Here is a 26855-nt window from a genome sequence, read left to right on the forward strand (position 1 = left end):
GGGGATATGATAGAGGTATATAAAATCATGAGTGATGTGAAGAAAGTCAATAAGGAAAAGTTATTTACTTGGTCCCATAATATAAGAACTAGGGGCCACCAAATGAAATTAATGGGCAGCAGGTTTAAAACAAATAAAAGGAAGTTCTTCTTCACACAGCACACAGTCAACTTGTGGAACTCCTTGCCTGAGGAGGTTGTGAAGGCTAGGACTATAACAGGGTTTAAAAGAGAACTGGATAAAGTCATGGAGGTTAAGTCCATTAATGGCTATTAGCCAGGATGGCTAAGGAAAGGTGTCCCTAACCTCTGTTTGTCAGAGGGTGGAGATGGATGGCAGGAGAGAGATCACTTGATCGTTACCTGTTGGGTTCACTCCCTCTGGGGCACCTGGCATTGCCACTGTCGGAAGACAGGATACTGGGCTGGATGGACCTTTGGTCTGACCCAGTATGACCGTTCTTATGTTCTTTACCCTGAAAGGAGAGAAGTGCCAAGGACCCCATGAAGTTCATTAGGGACTTTGCAATTGGTTTTACGTGGAAGGCACTGAGATGTTATGGTGACGGGTGGCAGGATAAAATCCTAGGATAGATAGATAGATAGATTTTTAAGGGCAGGAAAGACCGTTGCACCATCTGGTCTGATCGCCTGGATAGCACAGGCCAGAGAGTTCCATCCAATTACTCCCGTACTGAGCCCCATAACTTGTGTTTGACTAACGAAATGTTTCCCCACTCCACCCCAAAAAGGCATCCAATCCTAATAGATGGATGGATAGATAGAAAGCATAATTCATTACTGCATGTAAAACTCTGGGAGGTTAAAAGGTGCCATGTAGTTGCAAAGTATTGATAATATTAATCATTATTATGGGAGATGGGGGCAGCCTGATATTAGGAGACCAGCACCTCCTAATGACCTGTCAACATAACAGCTCTAGACACTATGGAAGAATGCAACTGAATTCAATAACTTGCCATAATGCTCCCCAAAACTGGGGACAAGAGCTCTGCTTTAAAATAAAGGGGGGGGGTCAATCTTCTTGCCTTGTACTTTAATTAAGCCCAGGGATACGTTGCCGATTCAGGTAAATGATGTTTATACACCTGGCATTCAGCTGAGTGCATAATTCCTATTTAGCCATTGAACAGAAGTATTTTTAGGCTTCAAAGGAATCTGACAGGTAATTCCCACTCCAGTTCTACAGGGCAGCGGAGAAGTGATTATCCTTCTCCCTAGTAAATCAATTAGGAATGGATGGATGTAACAGGGTTCTCCTCCTCCAAGTAACTGTTAATCGTCTAAGCACTAATGAGCAGACAGCGTTAGCAGCAGTGTGCAAGCTAATCAATCGACAGAAAGTGTGAGCATCTCTGAGTCTGACCGACAACCTGGGAGGTTCAAACTCAGGGAGAAACTGATACACACTGTAAAAATGAATGGAGAGAGAGTTCATGTTGCCCTCTTGTGACAGGTAAACAAAGAGGTTGTAAGATTTAAATCCAATGCACATGGGAAGTCACTGCCTATAGCTCAAATGGTTAAGGTTGTGTTTTCATATTGCAGTAGTGCCTAGTGGCTCCAGTCAGAGACAAGTTCGCCATTGTGCTAGGTATCGTATGAACATTTAACAACAACAGAAATGCTCCCTGCCCAGAAAAGTTTACAGTCTAAGTACGTGGGACTGCTTCCTGTAACGTGCATCCATCTCTCTCTCATCCTTAGACAACGCAAAGGGGAGGGTGGCTCACGGTGACGTGATCCTGGGAAATGACAAATCCAAGACAATCTAATGCAGCAACGGAGATGCTCAAAGCACTTTACAAATTCTGCACATAGAAATCACTTTGTCTTCCACTGATGGGGAGCCAATTTGGGGTTGACACAACGCAGCGTTTAACCGTGTGCAGCAACAATGCGCGACCATTTAGGACCGGCTGCAGCTGAAACGGCAAGGAGTGAGTACACATATTGGACGGTGGGGTAGAACTACCAGGGGTGGCCAACCCGTGGCTCCGGAGCCGCATGCGGCTCTTCAGAGGTTAGTATGCAGCTCTTTGTATAGGTGCTGACTCCAAAGTGGAGCTACAGATGCCAACTTTCCAATGTGCTGTGGGGAGCTCACTGCTCAACCCCCTGCTCTGCCCCAGGTCCTGCCACCGCTCCATCCCTTCCCCCAAGGCCCCTGCTCCTTCCCTGAGCTTGCCATGCCCTTGCTCCTCCCCCTCCCCACCAGAGCGTCCTGCACACTGCAAAACAGCTGATTGTGGTGGACGGAGGCATGGGGAGGGAGGGAGGGGGAGGCGCCGATTGGTGGGGCTGCCGATGGGCGGGAGGCACTGGGGGCCGAAGGGGGGTAGCGGATGGGGGTTGCTGACATATTACTGTGGCTCTTTGGTAATGTTCATTGGTAAATTCTGACTCCTTCTCAGGCTGGCCACTCCTGGACTAAGCTGTAAATCCAGAAGGGTTTCCGAAGTTGTTAGGAAACGGTGTATCCCAAAGTTGTGATTAGCTAAGGAGATAACTCTGATGATGTAAGACAGTAGATACTGCTTAATAGCAACCCCAGTATTAACAACTTTTGCTTACTAGCAACATTTTGCCGGCAAATGATCCTGTCCCATGGACTTTGATATTAATGGGATATGGATATTGGCAACAGGCATGCCAGGCTGCCTGTTAACTTTATTAGAAGACAGGTCCTACCTGTAATCAATTTGCTGGCTCCGAACCTGTGCAGCCAAGTACTTCTGTTGCACATCATGGCTTCCAAAAACGTTGACCATCTCTCGCTGACAAAGTTAGGGCTCTGGAGGGCCAGGCGCTAAGCAAACGTAAGTAGCTGAGAAGTTGGGTGTCTCAAGATCCGTTGTTTGGTGCATTAAGAATAGCGTTACCACTTCACAGGATCACGCGATCAGCACAACCCGAGACGACAAGCAGCAATGTGATGGCCAGGATGGCTTTTTATATACAAACACTATCGTCAAATTGTACGCTGCTGCACTCCGTGTCCCACAGGCGGAGCGTCCACTCTAAGGACATACAGCACAGCAGGCTAAGATCTACATTTGCTCTACTCGTTACAGTGCAACAATTATGGCAGGTTTTGATCGTGCCTTTTTTTCCATTTTATTTTTCAACATTGTATCAAGCAGAAATGGAATAAACAGTACCTCAGCTTCTACAATTATCGTTGCTTTGCACGAGTACATGTATGCATGAACCTGAAAACAAAGCCATCCGCTTCCTGGAAACTGCCAGATAATGGCACCATTTTGCTGGGAAACAAGTGGTTGCTAATCAGCAAAGTGTACTGTATCTGCAACCTGATATCTTGCTTCAGATCTTAGGTGGGTGAAGTTGCTCTGGAAACAGAATGAACCGGAATCAGCTCTCCAGCTTGCTTCATACAGCCATAGCTTTTAAGGCCAGAAGAGATCATTTTGATCCTCTAGTCTGAGCTGCTGTATGGCACAAGCCAGAGAACTTCATCCAGCACTAACAGACTGTCTCCATATCAATCCTGTGCATTAGATCTCACCAACCAATTTTGAATCAACCCTATCTGATGCTTGTGTGCTTTCAATTACACTCAGTGGAATAAAGTCTCTTAATGAGGCCACAGAGGGTCCTGTGGCACCTTTAAGACTAACAGAAGTATTGGGAGCATAAGCTTTCGTGGGTAAGAACCTCACTTCTTGCATCTGAAGAAGTGAGGTTCTTACCCACGAAAGCTTATGTTCCCAATACTTCTGTTAGTCTTAAAGGTGCCACAGGACCCTCTGTTGCTTTTTACAGATTCAGACTAACATGGCTACCCCTCTGATACTTAATGAGGCCAGTTGTCATCTTTCTGACTTGCCTTTGGACTCTCAAAAAAACACTCCTCCGAGGACAACAGCTGGGACCTTGTGGGGGCAAGCAGTGACAAAATCTGTACAGCAAAATGCAAACAACTTTGTCCCATTTCACTCAGAACATTGACCAGGTGAAGACAATTGTCGCAAGAATTCAGCCTCTGCTTTGAAAAAAATAAAAAAGCTGCCCTCTACATATGGGTACGGGTAGTTCTGGCTGATTGCTATAGAAATGTGCCCGCCATAAAGATTGCAGACAGAGAAATAAACATCAGTCCTGAAACCTCTGTGGCCTGACCACTGATGGAAAAACAATAGTAAATAATAATAGCAGCAAAATACAACTCTGGAAAGCTATCTAGAGAGACATGAGATAGGCAGTTTGAAAATGATCAAATGTAATCGTCTCCGAGCCTGCCTAATGTGCAGTACTGATTCAAGCATTTAGCTACAGCAATCTTGGCCTGACTTCCAGGGGCAGCTGAAAGTGCCAGGGCTCTGCTAGGTCCTTGAACCACCACAATGAGGACTTCAAATCCAAAAGCACTCCGTTGTCACGCTCGGTCTGTGTTCTGTGAGTCAGCTACAGCTCTAATTGCCTCATGTGGGAAGCCTGGGCAGAAGGCTTGAAAGCTGTGACATCATGTTCTCTCCCACAAGTTCCACTCAAAGCTTGGGTCCCGGCCCACAGCTCCACACACACGCATATCAGCCCTCTGACGTGACGTCACCAGCCACAGGGGTCAGTTACAGCTTTTCCTCCAACTCTTTTGCTAAATTAAGGAAATCCAGGTTGGATATTAGGAAACACTATTTCACTAGGAGGGTGGTGAAGCACTGGAATGGGTTACCTAGGGAGGTGGTGGAGTCTCCTTCCTTGGAGGTTTTTAAGGCCTGGCTTGACAAAGCCCTGGCTGGGATGATTTAGTTGGGGATTGGTCCTGCTTTGAGCAGGGGGTTGGACTAGATGACCTCCTGAGGTCCCTTCCAACCCTGAGATTCTATGATTCTATGAAACATAAAAGGAAGCAGCATTGAATGCAAGGAAGGGATGTCTTTTACCTGGTGTTTCCAATACTAAGTGGCTGATAATAAGGCAAGGAAAGGTGGATTAGTTGAAATCAGCAGAGGCAAGCGTCTCAAACATTTGTGTGAATTCAGCTTATTTGGAGGTAGAACAGTCAGCAACAATTCAATTTACCTCCCTCATTTCTCTAACAACAAACTAGACACGTTCTGCGTGAGATTAAGGGCTTGATTCCGATCTGTATTACTGCTGTGTAAATCAAGAGTAATTCCACTGAACTTCACGGAGTTACACCAGTGTAAATTAGGCCAGATTCACGTCCTTGAGTGCCTCATGATTTACTGCTGGAGTTTGCTTCAGGATCAGAATTCTTTTTTAAAACGAAGCGAGCATGGTAATTTTGTTTCTATGGCTACCAGATCAATGGCTCTCCCTTACCTTCCTCTTGTTCGTAGGACTGACATAAAGGTAGCTCAGCACAGTCTTCAGGCCCACTTTGTCATTTAGCTTTTCATAGGTAGTGCCATAGTCCGTTGACCTGCAGGGAAGAAGAGACAAAAAGAAAATAGACGGTTATTCAAACGTTGGGGAGGAAAATTAGCATATGAACAGATGCCTGAGGCTGCACATTCTTGTTCCTAAACCTGAGGTTTCATTCCAGGGAGAGGATGGAAAGGGGAGGAGAAAGACCTTGAGCCCTTTGGGACAGAGACTGTGTCTACATCTTCTGTTCCCCATTCTGCACTGAGAATCACACGGGCAAACCCCTGTGCCCGGGCAGAGCCCCACTGATTCCAGGTGCACCCAGGTGGTTTTCAATGGAGGATCAGGGCTGTTTGTAGGTACCTAAGAATGACCCCTGATCCCATGCAGCACCCCAGGCACTCCTGTATGCCATGTATTTAAAACAAATAGAACAGATGAGTCCACAACAAAAACCTTGAACACATTCCCCCCACCCACCCACCCACCCACCCAAGAGATCGGGATCAAAGTCCATATCCACATCGTAGCAACTGAGTTCATGTCTAAATCAAATGTATCCATACTGCCATCTCTAAAACTCTGTCGCCCCCGTGCGGATCTGTGCCAGGGGGTTTATTTTTCTGCGTTAGGTAGAGAGATTCAGGCAGATCCCACAAGAGACAGCAGATGATCTGGGGGCGACGCTGCCCATTCGTGACTGGCAAAAAGCACTGCTTCCGTCACAAAGGGGTTTCTGCAGCTTTCTCCTCCTCCTCTCTGGGGGCATTTAGAATCCGTTCCCCTTGTTTGTTGCTTCTCTGTGTTTTCACCCCTCCCCCCACACACACACAAAAAACTAATGTCCATGTAATCTGCTATCCTATCTCCAACAGTGGCCAATGCCAGATGCTTCAGGGGAGGATGTAAAATCCTCACTATGCACCTAACTGTGCAAAATTAATGGCCTGGGAAGAAATTGCCTCCTGACCCTTTATGGTGATCACTGCTCAGTCTATGCCCTGAAGCATGAGGATTGGTGGCCTTGGGATGTTCTCCTGTCCCTTTCCTCCCCCCTTTTTCCCCTTCATCCTCCTCCTTATATATTTGAATAGAAAATATTTAGGAATGCAATGCACTTGCTAGATGTACGCTCCCTCTGATACCAGCTGTAGCACAGGTGTTCGTTATCATGATTTCAGTGTCACTGGTTCTGGTTTTGAAGTGTCAGGGGGTGCTGTGATCAGTACTCTGATCCCTACGCATCTGCTGCAGGAATGGGCCATGCACCTCTCCCAATGCCAAAGTGAATAGCATTGCTCCCCTAAAGAGTATAATAGAGCTGCTACAGACTCCCTGCCAATTGACTGTAGAGTCTGATTGATTCCACAGTCTGTCCTCAGCCTGCCTTTTTTACTGCGTCAGTGTGAATAATGCACCCCAGCATCACACTGAAAGAGTCCAACATTGGTGTTGTCCACTGCAAAGCAACAAAACAAGATGTCTGGGGCCAGGCTCCAGAGCAAATCAATGGTGGAATCCATAAGGTGGGAAGCCCAGTTATTGTTACCAATGGGGCTAGGACATCTCATCATGCCTTTGTTCCCAATTTTTGTAGTTGGTCCCATCTTAAAACGAGCAAAACCAACCCCCATAACTTGAACACCCACAGATCATGAGATGTTTGGAAGCTTAATCAGATTCCAGTTTGTATGGCTTGAGCTTATCTGTACTAAATCTATCTAGGTATCAATACCCAGATCATCACAGAAGTAGCTGGCTGACTTCTCGCTCTCAGAAAATGCTGAAACTAAAGTAGTCTGATGGATAAAACTGAATAATCCAAGAGAAATTAGCTCAGCTGTATGGGGCACCCAGTACATGCACATTCACTGGGGAAGAAATCTTCCACTGATGCTAAATGCTTTGTAATGGAAATAGGATGAACACTGATGTATCTCTTTGGTCTAGCCCCCACCAGCAGTGCTGAAGCTCTGAACAAGCCAGAGCCATGATTATACAAGGGAAAGATACAATATATCATGTCGTGAAAACCTGACAATGGAAGAAATCACTAATTTCAATCAGTGTTCAAATCAGTTTCAATCAGTGTTAAAATAGAATACAAATAGTAGTTTAATATTCCCACAGGGCCAGTTTGGTTTTGTTCCCATCATCACTTGCAGATCTCCCAAAACACTTTGCACTTGTAAAGATGTCCTAATGACCCTTTCTCATTAGCCCACTATCAGTCACTTGACTTGCCCTTTCAAAGAATAGGTAGAGAGGAAGTATGATCATTATTTCTTTAGCTTTCCTTGGGCTCTCTGTATTTCAGTGATGGCCAACAACGGCTTTGCAGAAAGTCTCAAAGGACATCACAGTAATACTCTGAACTTCCGTAACATCTTCTGTCATGAGATCCTGAAGCATTTGACCACAATTAATCCATTCAGACTCACAAAGTCCCAGTGGCTGCATCAGGAAACATTATCCCCATTTTACAGATGAAGAAACTGAGGCATTGGAGCAGTGAAGGCCAAATGTTTCAAACTAGGGTGTCTAAAGTTACACATCTAAATGCATATCTAGCCACCTGAATAGGAGGCCTATATTGAGAGGTGCTGAATCCCTATAGCTACAGCCTCTTTTCCTGAAAACCAACCCGCTTATTTAGGGGACTAGAAGGAGTAAGATGTCTAACGTTGGGCACCCAAGTCTAAATATTTTGGCCCAAGTAACTTGCCCAAGATCACACAGCAAATGGTGAAGCTGGGAACAAAAGGAGAGCGCTGACTCCACCTTTAACCACTAGGCTGTACTCTCACAGCTACTGGCTAGTCACCTGTGCAGCCCCAGACTCCATAAGCAATTTAATGGGATCGCATGTGCTTATGATCACTCAGGGTTAGCTTCACCAAGGAGGCCGATGAGCTACCCCCTCAGCATCGCAGTGAACGGATTTTATGAGCCCAGTGCCCTAGTAAAATTCACAGCCCTGAATTAGGCCCCCAGGCAACACATGGGAAAAGTTAGCAGCATGAAACAGCCTTAATAACCCTTAATCCAGCCAGGGCACCCCCCTGGCATGTGGGAGAACCAGGTTCAATTCCCCACCCCCGATGGGGAGAAAGGATTTGAACTTGTACCTCCCAAGAGACTGCCCTAACCACCGCATTGAGCTGAAGTTTATCCAGAGGGCCAGCTCTTCCTTTTCCGTGCAGCGTAGGTGTGCTCTGAGCAGGCCTACCAGATCAGGACCCAAAGACTACATAGGCACCTCCAGGGCTAAGCAGCAGCTGAGTGGCGGGAGGGAGGGCATTGTGAATGCTGGACTTAGCCGCCGCAGTCCCTTCAGGAATCTAGCTCTCAGTGGCTATACTCTGATACCTCCATTTCCAACCTCCACGGATCAAAGACCATCCAGTGCCCAGAGGTCCACATCCAGAGGTGCTTTTACTGTATACATGTCACAAGGGATAGCTGAGCTAATGACCAAAGACAGTCAAAATGGGATACATTCCACTGACTTCATTAATGCGTTGCCTTTAAAGGGCCACATGGCCACTGATTTTGTTTACTCCAACTGTAGAAACAGGAGGTGGAGGAGATGGTGAATCCAGCACAAGCGACTGAGAGTCAGGATTCGTGGGTTCTCAACTCCTGTGACTCAGTTTACTGATCTGCAAATTGACTATAGCCACAACTAATAGCAATAATACTTAAATATTAGCAATAGATACTTAAATATTATTGCATACGACAAAGAATTATATTCAGGATTAATTAGTTGATATGTGAAAATAACTGTACTGACATTGTGATAAAATAAATATGATGAATACCAATGATATGATTAGAAGTTGTGACGATGAGAGGAAAGACACAGGCTTTCAGTAAAAGGTCAAAAAGCTCATTCGCCTGTACATTCCCGCTCACTAATCTCACAATTAGAGCCGTGGGGAAAATTTCACACACTACTTTTTTTTTCCTGAGAAAAATTCTGATTCAGTGACATGGGAATGTTCAACAGATGTGTACATTTTGACACATTTTTCATTTTGAAAATAAAAAATGTCAAAAAAAAAATCAAAACAGCCAGTTTTAACATTTTCAAAAGAAAATATTTTGATCTTTTTTTTGTTTGAATTGACTTTTTTGGTTCAAAATTGCCTTTAATTTTATTTAAAAAAAAAGAAAAAAAAAGAGTAAAAAGCTCCAAATCTAAAAGAAACATTTTGATTTTGTCATAACAAAAAAATTGATTTGACCTGAAATGCAATTTTTTTCAAATTTTCAATGTGATTAATTAAAAAAAATCATTTTCATTTCAACCCAAAATGATTTTTGTTAGTAATTGTAAATTTGCCAAAGCCAGCTCTCCTCAGATCACAGTTTCCAACTTTCACGTGGTAAATAAGCACCCCGGCTTTCACAATAAGCCAAAAATCAAACGAATCCCATTTCAAAACAAGGCCAAAACAAGCCAATCCCTATGAACCCCAACACTCTATGTGTCCAGATCCCCCCTGCGAGCAGTCTGGGACTGTGGTGGGCCCACTGTGCACCCCGACTCTCTCCCCCCCCTTACCCTCTTGCCTGGAGCTGATAAAAAGAAGCAACAAGCTACAAGCCCAACAAGCTACAAACCAAAAACTAGCCAACGAACAACTCACAAGCTAATTAAGCCCAAAACAAATCCAATTTCTGCATTTTTTTCGCAGGTTTGGCATGTCTGCTCAGAACACCTCATCATCAGTTTGCACCACTGTGGCCAGTTTATCCTCTCTCAACACAAAGCTTTTGGGAGATCACCAGCGACAAAGCAAAACGGTGCACCAGGTAAGAGAGAAGAAAGATAAACAGGCCCTCGCACATCTGCATGCTACAGTTCTGGTTGGGATATGCTACCAAAGCAGAGCTTTATATAACCTCCAAAGAGGGAAAGGCCAGAGGGGTCTCGATGGAGTCCATTAGGCTCTGATTAACCTATTTTATATGGAAGACACTCAGATACTACGATGACGAGCAGCAATACAAAACCCTAAGACAGACAGACTATTCTGTGTGGAGTAGCTGTCATTGTCATATAAGGATGGGGAGAGGGGCCTGACGAGATCAAAGGTCAGCCTCCATTTTGCAAGATGGGGTCTGGCGTGCAGGGGGCAGCTCCAACAGACTCTCATTGCTGTATTATGGAAAGCCTATGTAACCCACACACCTTCTGGGTGTGGTGTTCTGTCCCATCTAGACCACTTAAAAGCGAGACAGATAGAATATGTCTGCTCTACAGCTTCACTAAAAGCTAGTTGCCTTTTAGCTCTGGCGGTAGAGGCTCATGCACTAAGCTCCAGAGGTCCCAAGTTCGATTCTGCCCGCCGACTAACGGGGTCTGTTGGCGTTACACCTACATAAAAATAATTGACTTGTTCAATACAAACCCTTGTGTTGCTTTAATGCAAAGTACAATGTGTCCATTCACTAAGGTCACCATATTTGAACACTGAAAAAAAGAGGACACGCCACAGGGGCCCCCAATTCTGCCCCCATGCCAACCCCTTCCCCACCCCAACTCCGCCCCTTCCCCCCCCACATTCCAACCCCTTCCCCAAATCCCCACCCCGGCCCCGCCTCCTCCCCTGAGTGTGCCACATTCCCCCTCCCTCCCAGCCACCCGAAGCAGCCGCCTCCTCCCTGGGCTCCAACTTTCCCGGCTCCCACCGCTCTCCAGCGCGTGCGCCCCTGGCCAGGCGCTTCCCCTGCACAGCCGGGGGAGGGGCACGGGAAGTTGCTTCGGGCTCCGGGCCTGCCCCTGAGCTGGGCATCCCAGCCCCAACGCGCTCCCACCTGCGAGGCTGCATCCCAGCCGCGGGCTCCCTCTCTGGCCGGGCTACAGCAGAGACGTGCTGCAGCAGCTCAGGCCGGGCGGCTGTGGGAGGCGCTGCCGCGCACCGAGAAACTTTCCCCTGCGCTGGGATCCCCCCGGGCAGCGGCTCAGCAGGGGAGGGGGAGGCAGGCCCAGCTGCACAGACCACTGGCGGGGGGGGCTCCTTGCACGGCCGGGGCGGAGTGGGGAGACTGAAGCTCTGCCAGGGCTTCGGGGGATGCTCGGAGGAGGGAGAAGTAGCTGCGGGTCCCCCCCCACCCGCAGCTGGCTGGAGCGAGGTCACCGCTCCTAGCCGTGGGGTTGCAGCAGCACTGTGGGAGGAGGGGGGGTTGCAATCCGCAGGCTGCAGGGAGCTGACACCCCAAGAGGAGAGAGAGGCAGTGGGTAGGGTTATCATACGTCTGTATTTTCCAGACATTTTTATATATTTAAAAAGTCCTCCCAGACGGCGATTAACTACTAAAATGCTAGACATGTCCGGGAAAATACGGACATTTGGTAACCCTACATTCACCCGTGTATACACCATGCCCTATGCCATCTGTATGGCCGAAACAAATTACATTGAAGGAAGAATATCGACTGGTTTCTAGGGACAACGATTGCATCGATCCAGTCCAAGGGAGACATATGAGCCCTCTATTCAAATCAATCAACTTTCCTTGAAGCTACAATGGCACTGAAACCTGTTTACTCCCCCTGGAAAAAGCAGATTTATAAGGTAAGTCACTTATTTGGAGCTTGTGGATTCTCCTGTAACCCATATGGTAGTCAAAATGCAGGAGAGAAAATTACCTGCTTGATTCAACTGCCCTGACAAGCTATTAAGCATTTAAACCCTGATGCACCTGCTCCCAAACTGTATTAGAGCAGGGATTGTGGACCGAATATGGAGTGAGAAAGTTCCCTCTGGCAAGCCCAGTCGTAACTCAATGTAACGAGCACCTAAGGAAATCAATCCAATTCCCACATTTATATGAGCGTGGGCTTCCTCACAAACCCTACAGACAAATGGGCCTGAGCCAGCACCTTCTAATATTGCAATAACAAGCACTCATCCTGGGGAAATGAAACTGAGGTGGCAAGAGAGAGCGGGAGAGCGAGGGAGAGAATATTGGAGCAGACAACGACCCACCTGGGACAACCAGGAAGGAGCCTATCTTCAGAAAGGACAAAGTTATGCCAGCTGACTCTTGTCAGCAGAGCTGTCCCATCAGCCCAGTCTGCCCCGCTGCCCCGCCCATGCTCTGGCAGGGAGAGAAAAGGAAAATGGAGGGGTTTTGTTTGTTTGCCTCTTGAACCATTCGGCTGAGGAAACAGGCAATAAAATATGGATCAGCCCCTTGGGGATGGAATTCCTGCAAACCCTGCGACTTGTTTAGCTGGGAGTGTGCGTGTGTCTGAGTCTCCCTGTAAACAGAGGTCTTCTCTCTCCCGCAGGGTGAGTCACAGTGCGCATGTGCATTTTCTGTCTCCCCTTCGCTTACTGTCCCCTCTGAATGTGCCTCTGTCTCTGTCGGAGATGAAAGAATGTCTGGGGACGTGGTGAAATGTGCGGCGATCCCTGCAGAACTGGACACCGACACTCAGGGATAGCCCCAGTTCACCCATCAGTGGCCCTGCAATCCCTGTAGCTACACCACCATGGCCCCCTAAGCACGGAGAGGAGCAGGAGCAATGCAAACCCTGCTGTCTCTTGTCTGTACGCAGGGATCAGCAATGGTTTGCACCCATTGCTGGTCTTCAGTGGCTGAATCGGGGTTATACCAGAGCGTAGGCCAGGCCTTAATTTCAGAGAGCATGAGGGATGGAAACGTTGCTCCAGACTTACAAGTCATAGAAACCCTCTGTGAGAGTCACCAGCTTCCCACCCAGCTGGGGAGGCTGAGACGCGGAGGGCTGCAGGTAACTGGCATGCATACCTGTGCATTTAAAATGAAGAGTAAACGCACAGAACCTGGCGCGTTAGACAGCTGACCGACTGCCCCATTTCACAATGCTGTTGTGTTCCCACCACCTCTTGTATGTCCCTCCTGCTCTCTCTCACAGCTTATTTCCACAGCGGCTGTGGGCTATTGGCACTCTCCTTGTCCTACCCTGGTGATATTACCCCCTGCGCTTGGGATCTGAGAGGTGCACATTCCTTATGCTGCTCCACTGCCCAGAGGTGAATTTCACCCTCCACAATTCGGATATTGCACAGTTACCAGTGCTCAAGCCCTCTGGGTCACTGTTACTGCAGGGGAGAGAATTTGTTCCAAGTCCCAATCAATGCTCTGTGACTTGGCAGTCAACAGGACCCCGGCCACTTTGGGTTGCCGAGTGCAATGGTTCACTCCGCTTTGTCCTTGATGCCCCTTGGTTTGTTCCTCTGATGTTCCAATGTGTCCAGTGATGTGCTACTGAGCCTCCCTGTGCAGGTGACACACAAATTGGGGGAGTGGTAAATAATCAAGAGAACATGTCACTGATTCAGGCCAGTCTGGACCATTAGGGAAACTGGGCACAAGCAAACCCTTTTAATACAGCTAATTGTAAACGTATATATCTAGGAACAAAGAATGCAGGCCATTCTTATGGGATGGAGGACTCTATTCTGGGAAGCAGTGATTTGGGGCTGTGGTGGATAATCAGCTGAACATGAGCTCCCAATGTGGCCAAAAGAGTTAATGCCATCCTAGGATGAACAAACAGGGGAATCTCAAGTACGAAAAGAGAGGTTATTTTACCTCTGTATTTGGCACTCGTCTGACCGCTGCTGGAATCCTGTGTCCAGTTCTGATGCCCACAATTCAAGAAGGATGTTGATAAATTGGAGAGGGGTCAGAGAAGAACCACAAGAATGATTAAAGCATTAGAAAACATGCCTTGCTGTCATAGATTCAAAGAGCTCAATCTAGTTACCTTAACAAAGAGAAGGCACAGTCTACCCGTATCTCCAAGGGGAACAAATATTTAATAACGGGCTCCTCAATCTAGTAGAAAAAGATAAAACACGACCCAATGGCTGGAAGTTGAAGCTAGACAATTTCAGACTGGAAATAAGGCATAAACTTTTAACAGCGAGAGTAATTAACTATTGGAACAGTTTACCTAGGGCTGTGGTGGATTCTCCATCACTGACCATTTTAAAATCAAGATTGGATGGTTTTCTAAAAGCTCTGCTCTAGGAATTATCTTAGGGAAGTTCTATGGCCTGTGGTATGCAGGAGGTCAGACTAGATGATCCCAATGGTCCCTTCTGGCCTTGGAACCTATGCATCCCCTGCACACACTGGGGCCTGGGAGTTCTTTTCCCCCACTTCAAAATATCAAGGATGCCACATGTTGCCTCTCCTCCTTCTGTTGGATGACTTCTTGGATGACCCAGTCATGTGTAATGGGAGCTTTTTCAGCTCTTAGCTGCAGCAGGTACATGGAGCCAACTCCCTAGCAGGGAGAGCTTTCCCCCAAAGCATTTTAGCTAAATAGGTGTTATCCGAAAAAAGTCAGCGAGTCTAACTGTCTGAATAAAACCAATTTCCCTCTCAATTCATCCGGTCTCACTTCCTTGGTATCTCGGATATCACAATTCTACCAGATCTCATAATACTTTCCAGGGTGGGCAAGACCTGAATTTCTAATGTCAAAAAACAAATAGGTCACCTTTAAGTCTTTTGGTGCGCTCTTATTTGTCCTCAATTCCATTGATTTAATTTTTTCCACTTTAATGTGCATGGTCTCCAAACAAAACCCTGCAAAAGTTCCTCCTAAGGAACCGGCTCAGGATACCAAAGCAATTTTTTCCCTTAACGACAGCTTCAATCACCAAAGGTTTGCAAGACTTAAAGATGACCTCTGCTGATAAGCTTCAATTTATACAGCGCAGCGGAGATGGGCAAGGCAAAACTGGCTGTCATTGTGTATTAGTCATTATGATTCATAGTTCAAACGGAAGAAGATATGAGCCATCTGGGAGCACTGAGTTTTTGTTTTGTTCTGGGGGTTTGGTTTTTTTCGACAGCAAAGGTATCCTCTGTGCTCCTTCAGTCTGAATCTTTGCAAGGAGACTAGATGGCTCATGGGATTGGCAATAGGATACAGAGCCTTCTACCACTAGGCTAATGATTAAAGCCCTACCACAAACTAGCAGTGACCAAAATTTGTTCTGTTTGATGGTTCTTCGGGGTCGGTTGTGACAACTGGGCCGACAAATGTACCCGAACTGCAAACTCAACTGTAAAAAGTATGTAAAAGTTCCAAAAAATGGCATAATAACCTATAACAACAAATGCTGAAGGGAAAAGGTACAAAAGGGAGGTGGAATAACTCTAAATTAGTCTAAACAAAAAGGCCAAATATATGATTCAAGGACTCTGTTGAAATTATACTTTGTTAAAAATCAGGATATGTGGAGCTGGAATGTAATGAGCCAAGATTGGTATGTCAGATATTAAGTCTAATTGATGGGCAATTATTCAGCCCATGTCTCCCTCTTTGGGTCCTGAAAGAATGAGATTTTGTGGGGAATGAAAGAACAAAGAAGAAGAACAGACAGAGGCTACTGGAGTGCGCTTCACCTGCCAGCCCCGCTCTTTGCTGGGACCCCGACCTGCATTATCCCGATGCTGAGAGGTGACCTGATCAGAATGGGGCAGAGAGAGAAACCCAGATAACCTCACCACCACCATCCCTCACCACCTCTACCGGCTCCAGCTGGGTCCCAAACTCCATCTGGAATGACAGTTATTACTGTCTTTGGTACCATGTAAGAGACTATCGAACAACTGGGCTTTTCCTAATAAGACTGGACTTTAAGACTGGACAATGTTCCCTCTCATTTTTTACATCCATGTGCGGAATGAATTCTGTTATGTGCACCAATATGGAGGAGCTGTGTGGTGGGGGTGGGGCCAAGGGATTCGGCGTGTGGGAGGGGGCTCAGGGTTGGGGCAGAGGGTTAGGGCGCGGGGGGGGGATGAGGGCTCTGGCGGGGGCGTGGGCTCCGGGGTGGGGCCGGGGATGAGTGTTTTGGGGTGTGGGGGGGGGGAGCTCAGGGTTGGGGAAGAGGGTTGGGGTGCGGGAGGGGGTGAGGGCTCTGGCTCGGGGTGCAGGCTCTGGGGTGGGGCTGGGGATGAGGAGTTTGGGGTGTGGAAGGGGGCTCAGGGCTAGTGCAGAGGGTTGGGATGTGGCCGGGGATGAGGGGTTTGGGGTGTGGGAGGGGGCTCAGGGCTGGGGAAGAGGGTTGGGGTGCAGAGAGGTGAGGACTCTGGCTGTGGCGTGGGGCTGGGGATGAGGGGCTTGGGGTGCAGGCTGCCCCGGGGTTGTGGCAGAGAGAGAGAGAGAGAGAGAGAAAACGGACTCCCTCCAGCCCTCTCTCGCCGCAGCAGCCCGGGGCTGGGGGAGAGGCGCTTCTCCCCGCCACAGCCCTGCATGCCCCCTACCTCTCCCCTCTCCAGTCCAGGCCCCTGCGGCTGCGTGCCTGCGCGGCCCTTGATAGCCTGCTGTGCGGCCATGCAGCTTAGAGGGAAATTAGGTCTTTAACAGCAGCAACGACATCTCCAGCCCATCATAACTAACTTATTCTCTTCTCCGAAAGGCCAGTTGTTATCATCTTTGATACCCTCTAAGAGACTGTCAAACAACGGGGGGCGGGGGTTCCTTCCCAAAACTCTCTCTAGCTAAAGGGAAAGGGGATGAAGGAGGTTGTTAAAATGGAAGCCTTACTTAATATTTTACATTTCAAATGCTTGAACTATTTTCCTTCTTTTCTGTATCTTTAATAGAAGGTTAAAAGGACTTTTAATGGTGAGTTTGCCCTGGTGCTAAGCAGTCTGACGTCTCTGCATACCAAGCCCCAAACCCTGTTAAACATTGGTTAATGCTGGACAGTGACAGTGGTATGTTAACACCTTTAGCCCATTTATTTCCCCTAAATTAATACAACAGGTCTCTGTGGTCACAATTCTGTTCCCTTTAGACAGCTGTCCACATCACAGCGGGCACTAATTGGCAACCTTCCTTTGATCAACTTGGCAAGGAGTCTGACCCTGAGAAGCGATCTCTGCAGGCCAGGGTTGAGCAGTGTCGCTTGTACCAGCCTGTCTCTACTTGCCCTCTGGGAAAATAGGGGACCCTCTGGATAAATCCAGTGATTTGATTATTCAGAAGGTCCCTCAGCAAGGGCAGCCTGAATGGCTTTGGACCCACGCTCTGTAAGTGGCTCAGAAGCTGCGCTCAGCTATGTCCCAGAAAAGGAACTGCCACATTTCCCTCGTCCCATCTGAAGCGGAGATGGGCATGAACTGAAACTCCAGCTCTAAACGCATCCGATCTTGAGGAAAGTTTGAATCCGGACCTGGGTCTGAGCTAGGAAGCTTCAGCCTGGCTCCATAGTAAGTGTGGTTTAACTTTTACAGAAGCTGTTGCTGATGCTTAAGAGCAAATCGTGACCACCTGGAGTCTGTGTAGATCCTGCCAGAAGAATATCTCCAGGCTTTCATTCATCTGCAGTAAGCCAACATCTGGAAAATGACCCAAGCCGGAGGCAGCGAAGAATACAGGTGACGCTCTAGCTCTTCCTAAGAGTGCGATGCTGTTCACTGGTTGTGACCAAAGCAGGAGCTAGTGGAGACGTTTCTCTCCATTACACTCAGGTTTATCTTTGTGCCACCTATGGGCTATAGAACAGAGATAAGGATGTCAGAGAGGTCCATAGGAACGGAGTGGTGCCAGCTTTCCAAGTGATCTTTTTGGTAGAATTTTGCATGAAGGTATTTTTCTGATGTCACGGTTTTGCTCTATGTGCTACTTTGAGAAAATAAAGTCATGACAGTAAATACATACCCTTCCCATCCAAGGTTATCAATCTACTCTACAAACATAAATTAATTAAGCCTCATACCACCCCTGAGAGGTAGGTGATGGTATACACCCATTTTACACATGGGGAAACTGAGGCACTGAAAGATTAAGGGCTGGATTTAAAAAGATATTTAGGAGCCTAAGGTGAAAGATGGGTGCCTTGTGAGGTTTTGAAAAATGCCTAGGTATGTAACTCCCATTGATCTCAATGCAGGTTAAGCATCTTTCTTCATCTTTAGGTGTGTAAATGCCTTTAAAAATCTGGCTCTAAGTGACTTACCCAAGGTTGCGCTGTGGTAAAGCGAGGCAGAGAAACTCAGGTCCCCTGACTCCCAGTGCTGAGTGTTAACACAAGATCGTCCTTCCTTGGAATTTACTGATGCTCTAACGTCGGTAAATATGTTACACTTAAAATTAGTCTCCATGCCAAGCAATGTGCTGGAAGTGTGCTTGAATTCAAGAGATAAAGATGATCCCAATGCATTATTGTAGCATCTAGAGGCCACAACTGAGATCAGGACTCCATTGTGCTAGGCGCTGTACGCACATATGGTAAGAGATGGTCCTTACTCCCAAAGAGTTTAGGTGTAATTAAAGGCAGACAGAAGCAAAGTGATTCTCCTAGTGTCACACAACCGGTTAGTGACAGAATTTGGATTAGAGCTAAGGTCTCCAGACTCTCAATCTATCGCCATATCCACTAGGCCACACTGCCTCTCAGTACAGCGTACACATGAGATAGCCTGGGTTCTAAGCTCCTTTGACCTTCCACCCCTACGAAAGACTTCACCAGGAGGCACATGAAGTAACCAGGGTCGGGGGATGGAGGGGGGGAAATCAGTATGTCCCAGGAAAAACACCTCCAGCCAAGATGGCTACTAAAGAGAGAGCAACTTATTTTCCCTGCATTGTTCAGTAAAGAGTGAGAGAACCCGCCAGGTTATAAAACTGAATTGATCTGACAATGCTGAGAGTGTAAAACAAACCGGAAGGAAAGCTGGAGGTGGGGGATGGAAGGTAGAGTGCACAGAGGTTCATGGCAAACACCATGGAAATGGCTCGGTGCGCAAGCAGCAGGAGTAATTAAAAGAAGGAGACAATGGGGCCTTGAAGAGACGGCAAAGGAAATTTATTACTGGGGAGGGAGGCACCACAAAGGGATGAAATAAATTTGTCACCTTGATATGTTCACAGAGAAGAGGATAGAGAGCAGATGCTGAGGAGAGAGAGAAATTTCCCCAAGAGTGAAGGGGGACAGAAGAGGAGGAAATATGGGAAGAAAATCTGAGGCTCACACTCCAACACGGGCGAGTAGAAACTAGGAAACTAGAGCATTAAGGACAGGGGCAGTGCTATCTTCCCTCACTCTTCTCCTCCCAGTGGACAACCAGAGCAGTACGAGCAACACGGTGCCCAATGTTAGGGCACAAGAGATTTGGCTTTGGCTTCTCTGCTGAGCCTGCCAGCGAGTGCTGGGTAGCACCATTTGGCCCCATTAGGCTGTTCGATTAGGAGTTGGACTGAGACCTTATCCTCACTGGGCATTTGCCCCACGACAGCCATTGGTGACCAGCTGCAAATCCCTAGTGTGGCCAAGCAAGGCTGCCCCATGCATCAGTGGAGCTTACACCCTGCCTGAATCCTCTGCATGCTGCAGCTGTGCTCTCTCACAGCAGTCTGCTCTGACTACACTAGGGCTTTGAGCCTGTGCAGCCCCATGGATAAGAACATAAGAACGGCCAGATTGGGTCAGACCAATGGTCCATCTAGCCCAGTATCCTGTCTACCGACAGTGGCCAATGCCAGGTGTTTCAGAGGGAATGAACAGAACAGGGAACCATGAAATGATCTATCCCTGGATGGCTGATATCCGCTCATTTCCCACTGGCCACAGAAACACTGCTAGATGGTAATGACTGTCATTCTCTTTAGACCAGTGGCATGGGGCATTTGAACCAAAAACCTAGAGCTAGGAAGTTCCAGATCCTATTGCTATTATGGTAGGATCCTCTCCTCCTTTTTTTTCTGGCCACTATTGTTATTACTTAGATATGAACTATGAACGACGACAGTTCGTCATTACTCACTCCCTGTCTATTTGGTTTTAAAGGGTTGATATGTTTATGCTCCTTGCAATTCAGATGTGTTTTAATTTTTGAGGGCATGTGTCTACACATCCTTGGCAGACAGCGTTAGTGACTTGATTCCAAACACACTATTGATTTCAGCACATAGGTGACCTGATGGCACACTCAGGATATTTGTTCTAGAGGATGCTTTATAATCGAATAACCCTGAAGGATAAAAGGAAATTTTCATGACAACCCTCTATTAATCAATCAGATATTAATTAGGTTATTAATTAGAAAGTGTCCCTCCAAGGGCTTTTTCCCCCTCTTTTTATTACTATTTTTGAAAATGCTGCCCTAACGATTCCCTTAGCCAATTTACCATTTACATCTGAAATATTTTGGTGTGAGAGAATTGCTTTAAATATGGTCATGGAAGGAGAATCTTTTGTAGCGCTAATGAAAGGCCCTCAGATAAACGGTATCTAAATCCAAACTCCCTTAAAATGGGGCTGAGAAAGGAGTGATGGGGCATAGCAGTAGGCACAACCTCGGGCATTCTGGAGGTTCAGAACTGAGAAATAGCCAGACAAGGAAGTTTAGTGCTGGTGAAACATGCTACAATCACCACCCTGGAAGGTAGAGACCTCCATTTATCCCCAGGATAGGTAGAACGCAAGCAACAGCAGTGCAAGGTGCCCTGGCAATGTGCTACGGACCTGAAGAGATCATCAGCTGGAGAAGATAGTTCATTCAAACCTTGGCTTCCCGGCTGAGGCTGCTAGTGGGTGTCAATTAGTGTCCATGGTGGAAGTAGCTTTGATGAGGAGGATGCTAGAGACTTGTACCATGTGACTGTGGCTCATTGGGCGTACAACTTGGACCTGAGTTTCTTCTAGATGCTGTTGAGCTGCCCCTGCTGATCTGAATAGCTTGGAGATAGGAACATTAGAAATGAGGTTAGGTATTAGGGCCAGGCCCCAGGATGAGGGAAGGATGAGGTATTCTGTCACCCAAGTTTTTGATGCTCATCAGGAGACTGACACGGACATACGTATCACAGACTTTGGGCGAGTCTTTTCATCTCTCTGTACCTCAGTTCCCCATCTATAAAATGGGGATCATAATCTATTTAGATTAGCAGCTTTCTGGGGCAGGAACCCTCTTTTACTCCATTTATGTACATCTCCTAGCACAACTAGGCCCTGATCCAGTTGAGGCCTCTATGATACAACTAACAATAAAGACCCAGCTCTCCAGTTGATTGAAGTCAGCGTAGCTCCACCGAATTCAAGGGACTGGCATCAGTGAAGCTATTGCAATTCACGCCAGCTGAGTTTCTGTCCCATTCCACCCTGGGGCAACACGAGTTTGCAGAGAGTCCTACATTCACAAGGGACAGTCAGGACTTTGTGAACGTTTTGAAAAACATATAAGACATTGCAGAAGTTTAAGCCGGCAAGTGAAGGGGGAGGTCCAACTTTTGAATCTGGAGCTGTGAACACCCATGGATACATCCCAGGCCAGGGGTAGTCCCGAGAAGGGTGCAATTCATCAATTTTTCACACAACGTTTTCCCAGTGAAACAGAGTATCTGGCAAAAGACCTGTCTTGGTATGAAAAAACATATGTATTAAATTGGGCCAACTCTGAATCCCTCAGAGTCACCAGTTGCAATTACTGCTGAACAGCATGTGTCCATCTATCCTGTCATGGAAGCTTGGGGCCCAGTGTGTCCATCTACCCCGCCATGGGAGCTTGAGGAAGAGCTATCTTAGACTGAATTTCCCTCTTGTAAAGCTTTCCCTGTCATCTTTCACACACAGCACTCGGAGAATCATCTAACACAAAATGCCTCAGCTGGGAGAATAAACCTGTTGGATTTTTTTCCCCCAGACAGAAGATCAATAAGCGGGAACAGTTTGAAAAGTCAGTCAGGCTTAGGAGGGTCCCCAAGGAGATAGCTGGAGACGTGTCATTGTAATGAAGGAATCACAAGAGGCACATAAGGATGTGTAGAGCCTATCCCTGCTCATTAGGGAGGGAAGACGAGGCTTAGGGTACGTCTAGACTTACCCGCTGGTTCGGCGGCCAGCAATCAATCTTCTGGGATCGATTTATCGCGTCTTGTCTAGACGCGATAAATCGATCCCGGAAGTGCTCGCCCTCGACGCCGGTACTCCTGCTCCGCGAGAGGAGTACGCGCAGTCGACAGGGGAGCCTGCCTGCCGCGTGTGGATCCGTGGGAAGTACCTTGTATTTCGAACTAAGATACTTCGACTTCAGCTATGTTATTCACGTAGCTGAAGTTGCGTATCTTAGTTCGAACTGAGGGGTTAGTGTGGACCAGCCCTTAGTAGCACCAGGACAGGAAATGCTAGACTGGAACAGCCTGATATCCTGTCTCCAGCAGTGGTCAATCCTGGGTACCGGAGGGGAGGGTTTAAAACTCCCAGAATTAACAACAATGATACACTATGGGGATAAATGACTCCCTGTCACTCCCTGAAGCACAAGGGCCGATAACCCGGGAATTTTTTAGGCTAGCTAGTGTAACTACAAACAATTCCTCTTCTTAGTCATGCCCCAGCTCAGCAGAAGCGGGATCAATCTTCTTGAGGACAGACTGGTTAGACTAGTCAGGAGGAGTTTAAACTAATAACACAAGGGGAGGAAGGAAAACATGAGCACTCGGCACAAAATTGAGATGCCAAGAACAAAATTAATCAAGGAACCAAAAGGACTTGAAAAGAAGAAATTCTTTAACTGCCTATACACAAAGCTAGGTGCGTGGGTAAGAAACAAGAGGGGTTGGAATTGCTCGTTATGAGTATAAATTTGATCAAGTTGGTATTACTGAAACCTGGGATGACATGACTCCCATGACTGGAATTTTAAAATCAATGGTGATAACCCATTTAAGAAGGCTCAAGTGGGTAAAAGAGGTGGCTCTCTGTGTCAAAAATGCTATTACCTTTTTCTGAGCCTCAGACAATGCAGAAGAAAGTGATCTGGAATGCTTGCAGATCAATGTCTTAACAGATAAAGCAAAAGGTGGGGTATGAGTTGGGATCTGCTATAGACCACCAACACCAGGGAAAAACCACAATCCCACAACCGAGAAAAAAGGCCATATTGGTTACAAAAAGCTTGACCTGGTTTAGAGGGGAAGTGAAGGCAGCTACAAAAAATAAATAAATGGAAGAAAAGGGAAGTTGATAGTAATGTCTATATATCAAAAGCTAGTGATTGAAGAAAATTGATAAGTGAAGCAAAGGGACACAAGGAAAAATCTATGGCCAGCAGAGGTAAGGAAAAGAAGAATTTTTTTAAAGTATATTAGGAACAAAAAGATTCCATTACTAGATGGAAACCATAGCATTATCAATAATAATGCAGAAAAGGTAGAAATGTTTAATAAATATTTCTGTTCTGTATTTGGGAAAAACAGATGATAACATTTTTTCCATTTTAGCTTAGGATGATTTTAAACAGAAGTCAAACTTTTTAAATGAGCAGGTCCAGATAACCTGCATCCCAAAATTTTAAAAATGTAGGCTGTAGAGCTCACTGTACTATTAATGGTGAGTTTCAATAAGTCTTGGAACACGGAAGTTCCAGAAGATTGGAAGAAAACGAATGTAGTGCCAATATTTAAAAAGATAAACGGGATGACATAGATCCCAGGCAAGATAATGGAGTAACTAATATAGGACTTGATTAATAAAGAATTAAAGGAGTGTAATATAATCAGTGCCAGTCAATATGGGTTTATGGAAAATAAATCCTAGCAAACTAACTTGATATCTTTTTTGATGATATGACAAGTTGGTTGATAAAGGTCATAGTGTTGATGTAATAGACTTCTGTAAGGCATTTGACTTGGTATTGCAAGACTATTGCAAGACATTTTGATTAAAAAACTAGAAACATAAAATTAACATGGCACACCTTAAATGGGTTAAAAGGTGGCTAACCGATAGGTCTCAGAATTTAACTGTCAATAGGGAACCATCATGACAGGTGGGTTTCTAGTGGGGTCCACCAGGATCGGTTCTTATCCCTACGCTATTGATCAATGACCTGGAAAAAACAAAGCCATCACTGATGAAATTGGCTGATGACACAAAAATTGGGGGAGGGGTAAATAATGAAGAGCACAGGTCACCGATTCATAGCTATCTGGATTGCTTGGTAAGCTGGTCTCAAGCAAACAATATGTGTGGTAATACGGCTAAATGTAAATCTCTTACACAATGGGGGATGCTATGATTCTGAAATAGATTTGGGGGGGGGGGGGATTAATGGATAATCAATCTGAACATGAGCTCCCAGTGTGGTGCTGTGGCTAAAAAGGCTAATGTGATCCTTTAATAATAGGGGAATCTCAAGTAGGAGTAGAGAGGTTATTTTATCTCTGTATTTGTCACTGGGGCGACCGTTGCTGGAATCCTGTATCCAGTTCTGGTGTCCACAATTCAAGAAGGATGTTGATAAATTGAAGAATAGACGAGTCAGAGAAGAGTCACAAGAATGATTAAAGGATTAGAAGACCTGATGTATAGTGATAAGCTAAATAGACTGAGCTCTTTGAGTCTAACAAAGAGAAGGTAGGTGGGTTACTTGAGTACAGTATATAAGTATCTACATGGGAAACAAATATTTAATAACTGGCTCTTCAATCTTGCCGACAAAGGTATAACACGACCCAATGACTGCAAGCTGAAGCTAGACAGATTTAGACTAGAAATAAGGTGTAATTTTTTTTAGAGTGAGTGTAATTAATCATTGGAACAACTTACCAGAGGTTATGGTGGATTCTCCATCACTGACAATTTAAAATCAAGATTGGATGTTTTTCGAAAAGATCTGCTGTAGGAATTATTTTGGAAATTCTATGGCCTCTGTCACAGAGGTCAGACTTAGATGACCACAATGGTCCCTTCTGGAAATAGTATGAATCTATGAATGTGTAATACTATATGGAGTTTCCAGAAATCAATACCTGTGAGAAGCATATAGTGTCCATATTTACCTCTTCTTTAGGGAAGGACAGTGTAGGGACAGTGGTTGGAACAGGTTGACTGTGATCCAAAATATCAGGGTATTCTTCCTAACTCTGCCACTGACTCCCTTTGTGATCTTGAACTAGTTATTACATGCCTCGATTTACCCACTTGTAAAATGTACCTTCCTCAACGTGGGGATGGGGAGGGTTACTGAGAAAAGAAATGGTCTTGTATTTAAAATACGGGACCCAGGGACCTGGATTAAATCCCTGGCTTTGCCACAGACTTCCTGTGTGTGACCTCTGGCAAATCCCTTAATCTACTTTTTGCCTCAATTCCCCACCTGTACAATGGATGTAATCATTCTCCACTGCTCCAACCCTTTAGCCCGAGTGCTGCAAAGATTTATGCATGTGCTTAATTTTCAGCATGTGAGTAGTACCATTCAGGCCAACAAGACTACTCAGGACTCTAGCGCAACCCTGAGGTATGGACAGGAATCCCTTGGGGAGATTCTCTGGCCACTTTTATGTTGGAGGTCAGACTACATGGTCGTAATAGTCTTTTGCAGTCTTAAAACCTGAGAATCTTTGCACAAGTCGAGCCTTTGTCTACGTGGTCTCTTTAGACTTTTGGTGGAGGGTCTCTCTTACTAGGAGTGTGTACCACACCTAACTTAATCTCGCTTGGGACATCTGGGGGCTATTGAAATAGAATAATTAATAGTATCATTTGGTTGTGGCAGCACCCTCACTGGATAGCAAGTTTAAAAATTAGTACCTTTCCTGAAATAGCTGTTTAATCTTATTTCAACCCAGCATGATTCGGTCACAGCCTCTTGACAGGTTTAACACAGAGACAAGTCAAGTTCCCCCACTGATTTTACTCTGCGTGAAAAAGAAGGAACATTTTAATTTACCCCATCCAGCCCAGTCCATCGTAAGCAATCAAGACAAGGAGACTGTATGAAGCGTCTTGCTAGGCTCCCGCAGGGCGCCATTAAGAACCATGGAGTAGTGCCTGCATCAGGAGGTCGACCGACCGGCCCTTTGCAAGCGGGATGCAAAGGCCTTTGATTCATTAGGAAAAAAGTGACAGCTCATCCATTTCCCTCTCCTCTTTACCTGCCTTACCAGAAGGCACGAGTCTCATTTTTTAAGTGAGCTTTCAAATGCAGGGAATGATTTTTCCTTCTTCTTCTTCAGGCTGGATTGCAGTGCAAGTAGATAAGCCTCGTGCCATTGCCTGGCGCCCTCTCTGTCACTCAATGCAAGGGGTGGTGCTGCAGGATGCCTTGCTTTTCATGTGTTCACCCCGTGGGCTGGGTTGAGGACCGAGGAGAAAATGAAGGGCAGACATGCCAGGAGAGGGAAGGAATTGCACACTGCAACGCCTTCTAAGGAACCTACCTAGAGATGGAGGTGTTACTGATCAGAGGTAAGAGGAAGAGCGCAAGATGGGGGAAACTTTCTCAGCCCAATCCCACATCCACTCAGTGGGTGTAGTAGGGACAAAAGATGCACAGAAAGGTCAACGCAATATAGACCACCTAGAGAGGGAGCATTGGGTTTCCATGGCTCAGCGCGGAGGGGGAGGGGAAAGCAGGGCTGCCCAATGGGTCCACGCACACAGCAGATGCACTGGGCCACAAATGGTGGGGGAGAGGATGCAACAGGCAATGCATGTTCCTCTT

The 26855-nt window shown here is 46.3% G+C and overlaps 1 protein-coding gene across 3 annotated transcripts in view; it reads right to left on the reverse strand.

Annotated features, from left to right (window-relative positions):
* The window catches only part of SORCS3 (sortilin related VPS10 domain containing receptor 3), a 530373-nt gene that overhangs the window by 232929 nt on the left and 270589 nt on the right, over nucleotides 1–26855 (reverse strand). For all 3 annotated transcript variants that reach the window (XM_065552531.1, XM_005303514.5, XM_065552530.1), the window contains exon 3: nucleotides 5331–5430. Coding sequence is in view for 1 of the 3 variants with exons in the window: in XM_005303514.5 (XP_005303571.3) it covers nucleotides 5331–5430 (100 nt within the window). In the remaining 2 variants the exon portion in view is untranslated. The remainder of the gene's footprint in view (nucleotides 1–5330; nucleotides 5431–26855) is intronic.

This window comes from Chrysemys picta, chromosome 7, assembly GCF_011386835.1.
Source record: "Chrysemys picta bellii isolate R12L10 chromosome 7, ASM1138683v2, whole genome shotgun sequence".
Lineage (NCBI taxonomy): Eukaryota > Metazoa > Chordata > Testudines > Emydidae > Chrysemys > Chrysemys picta.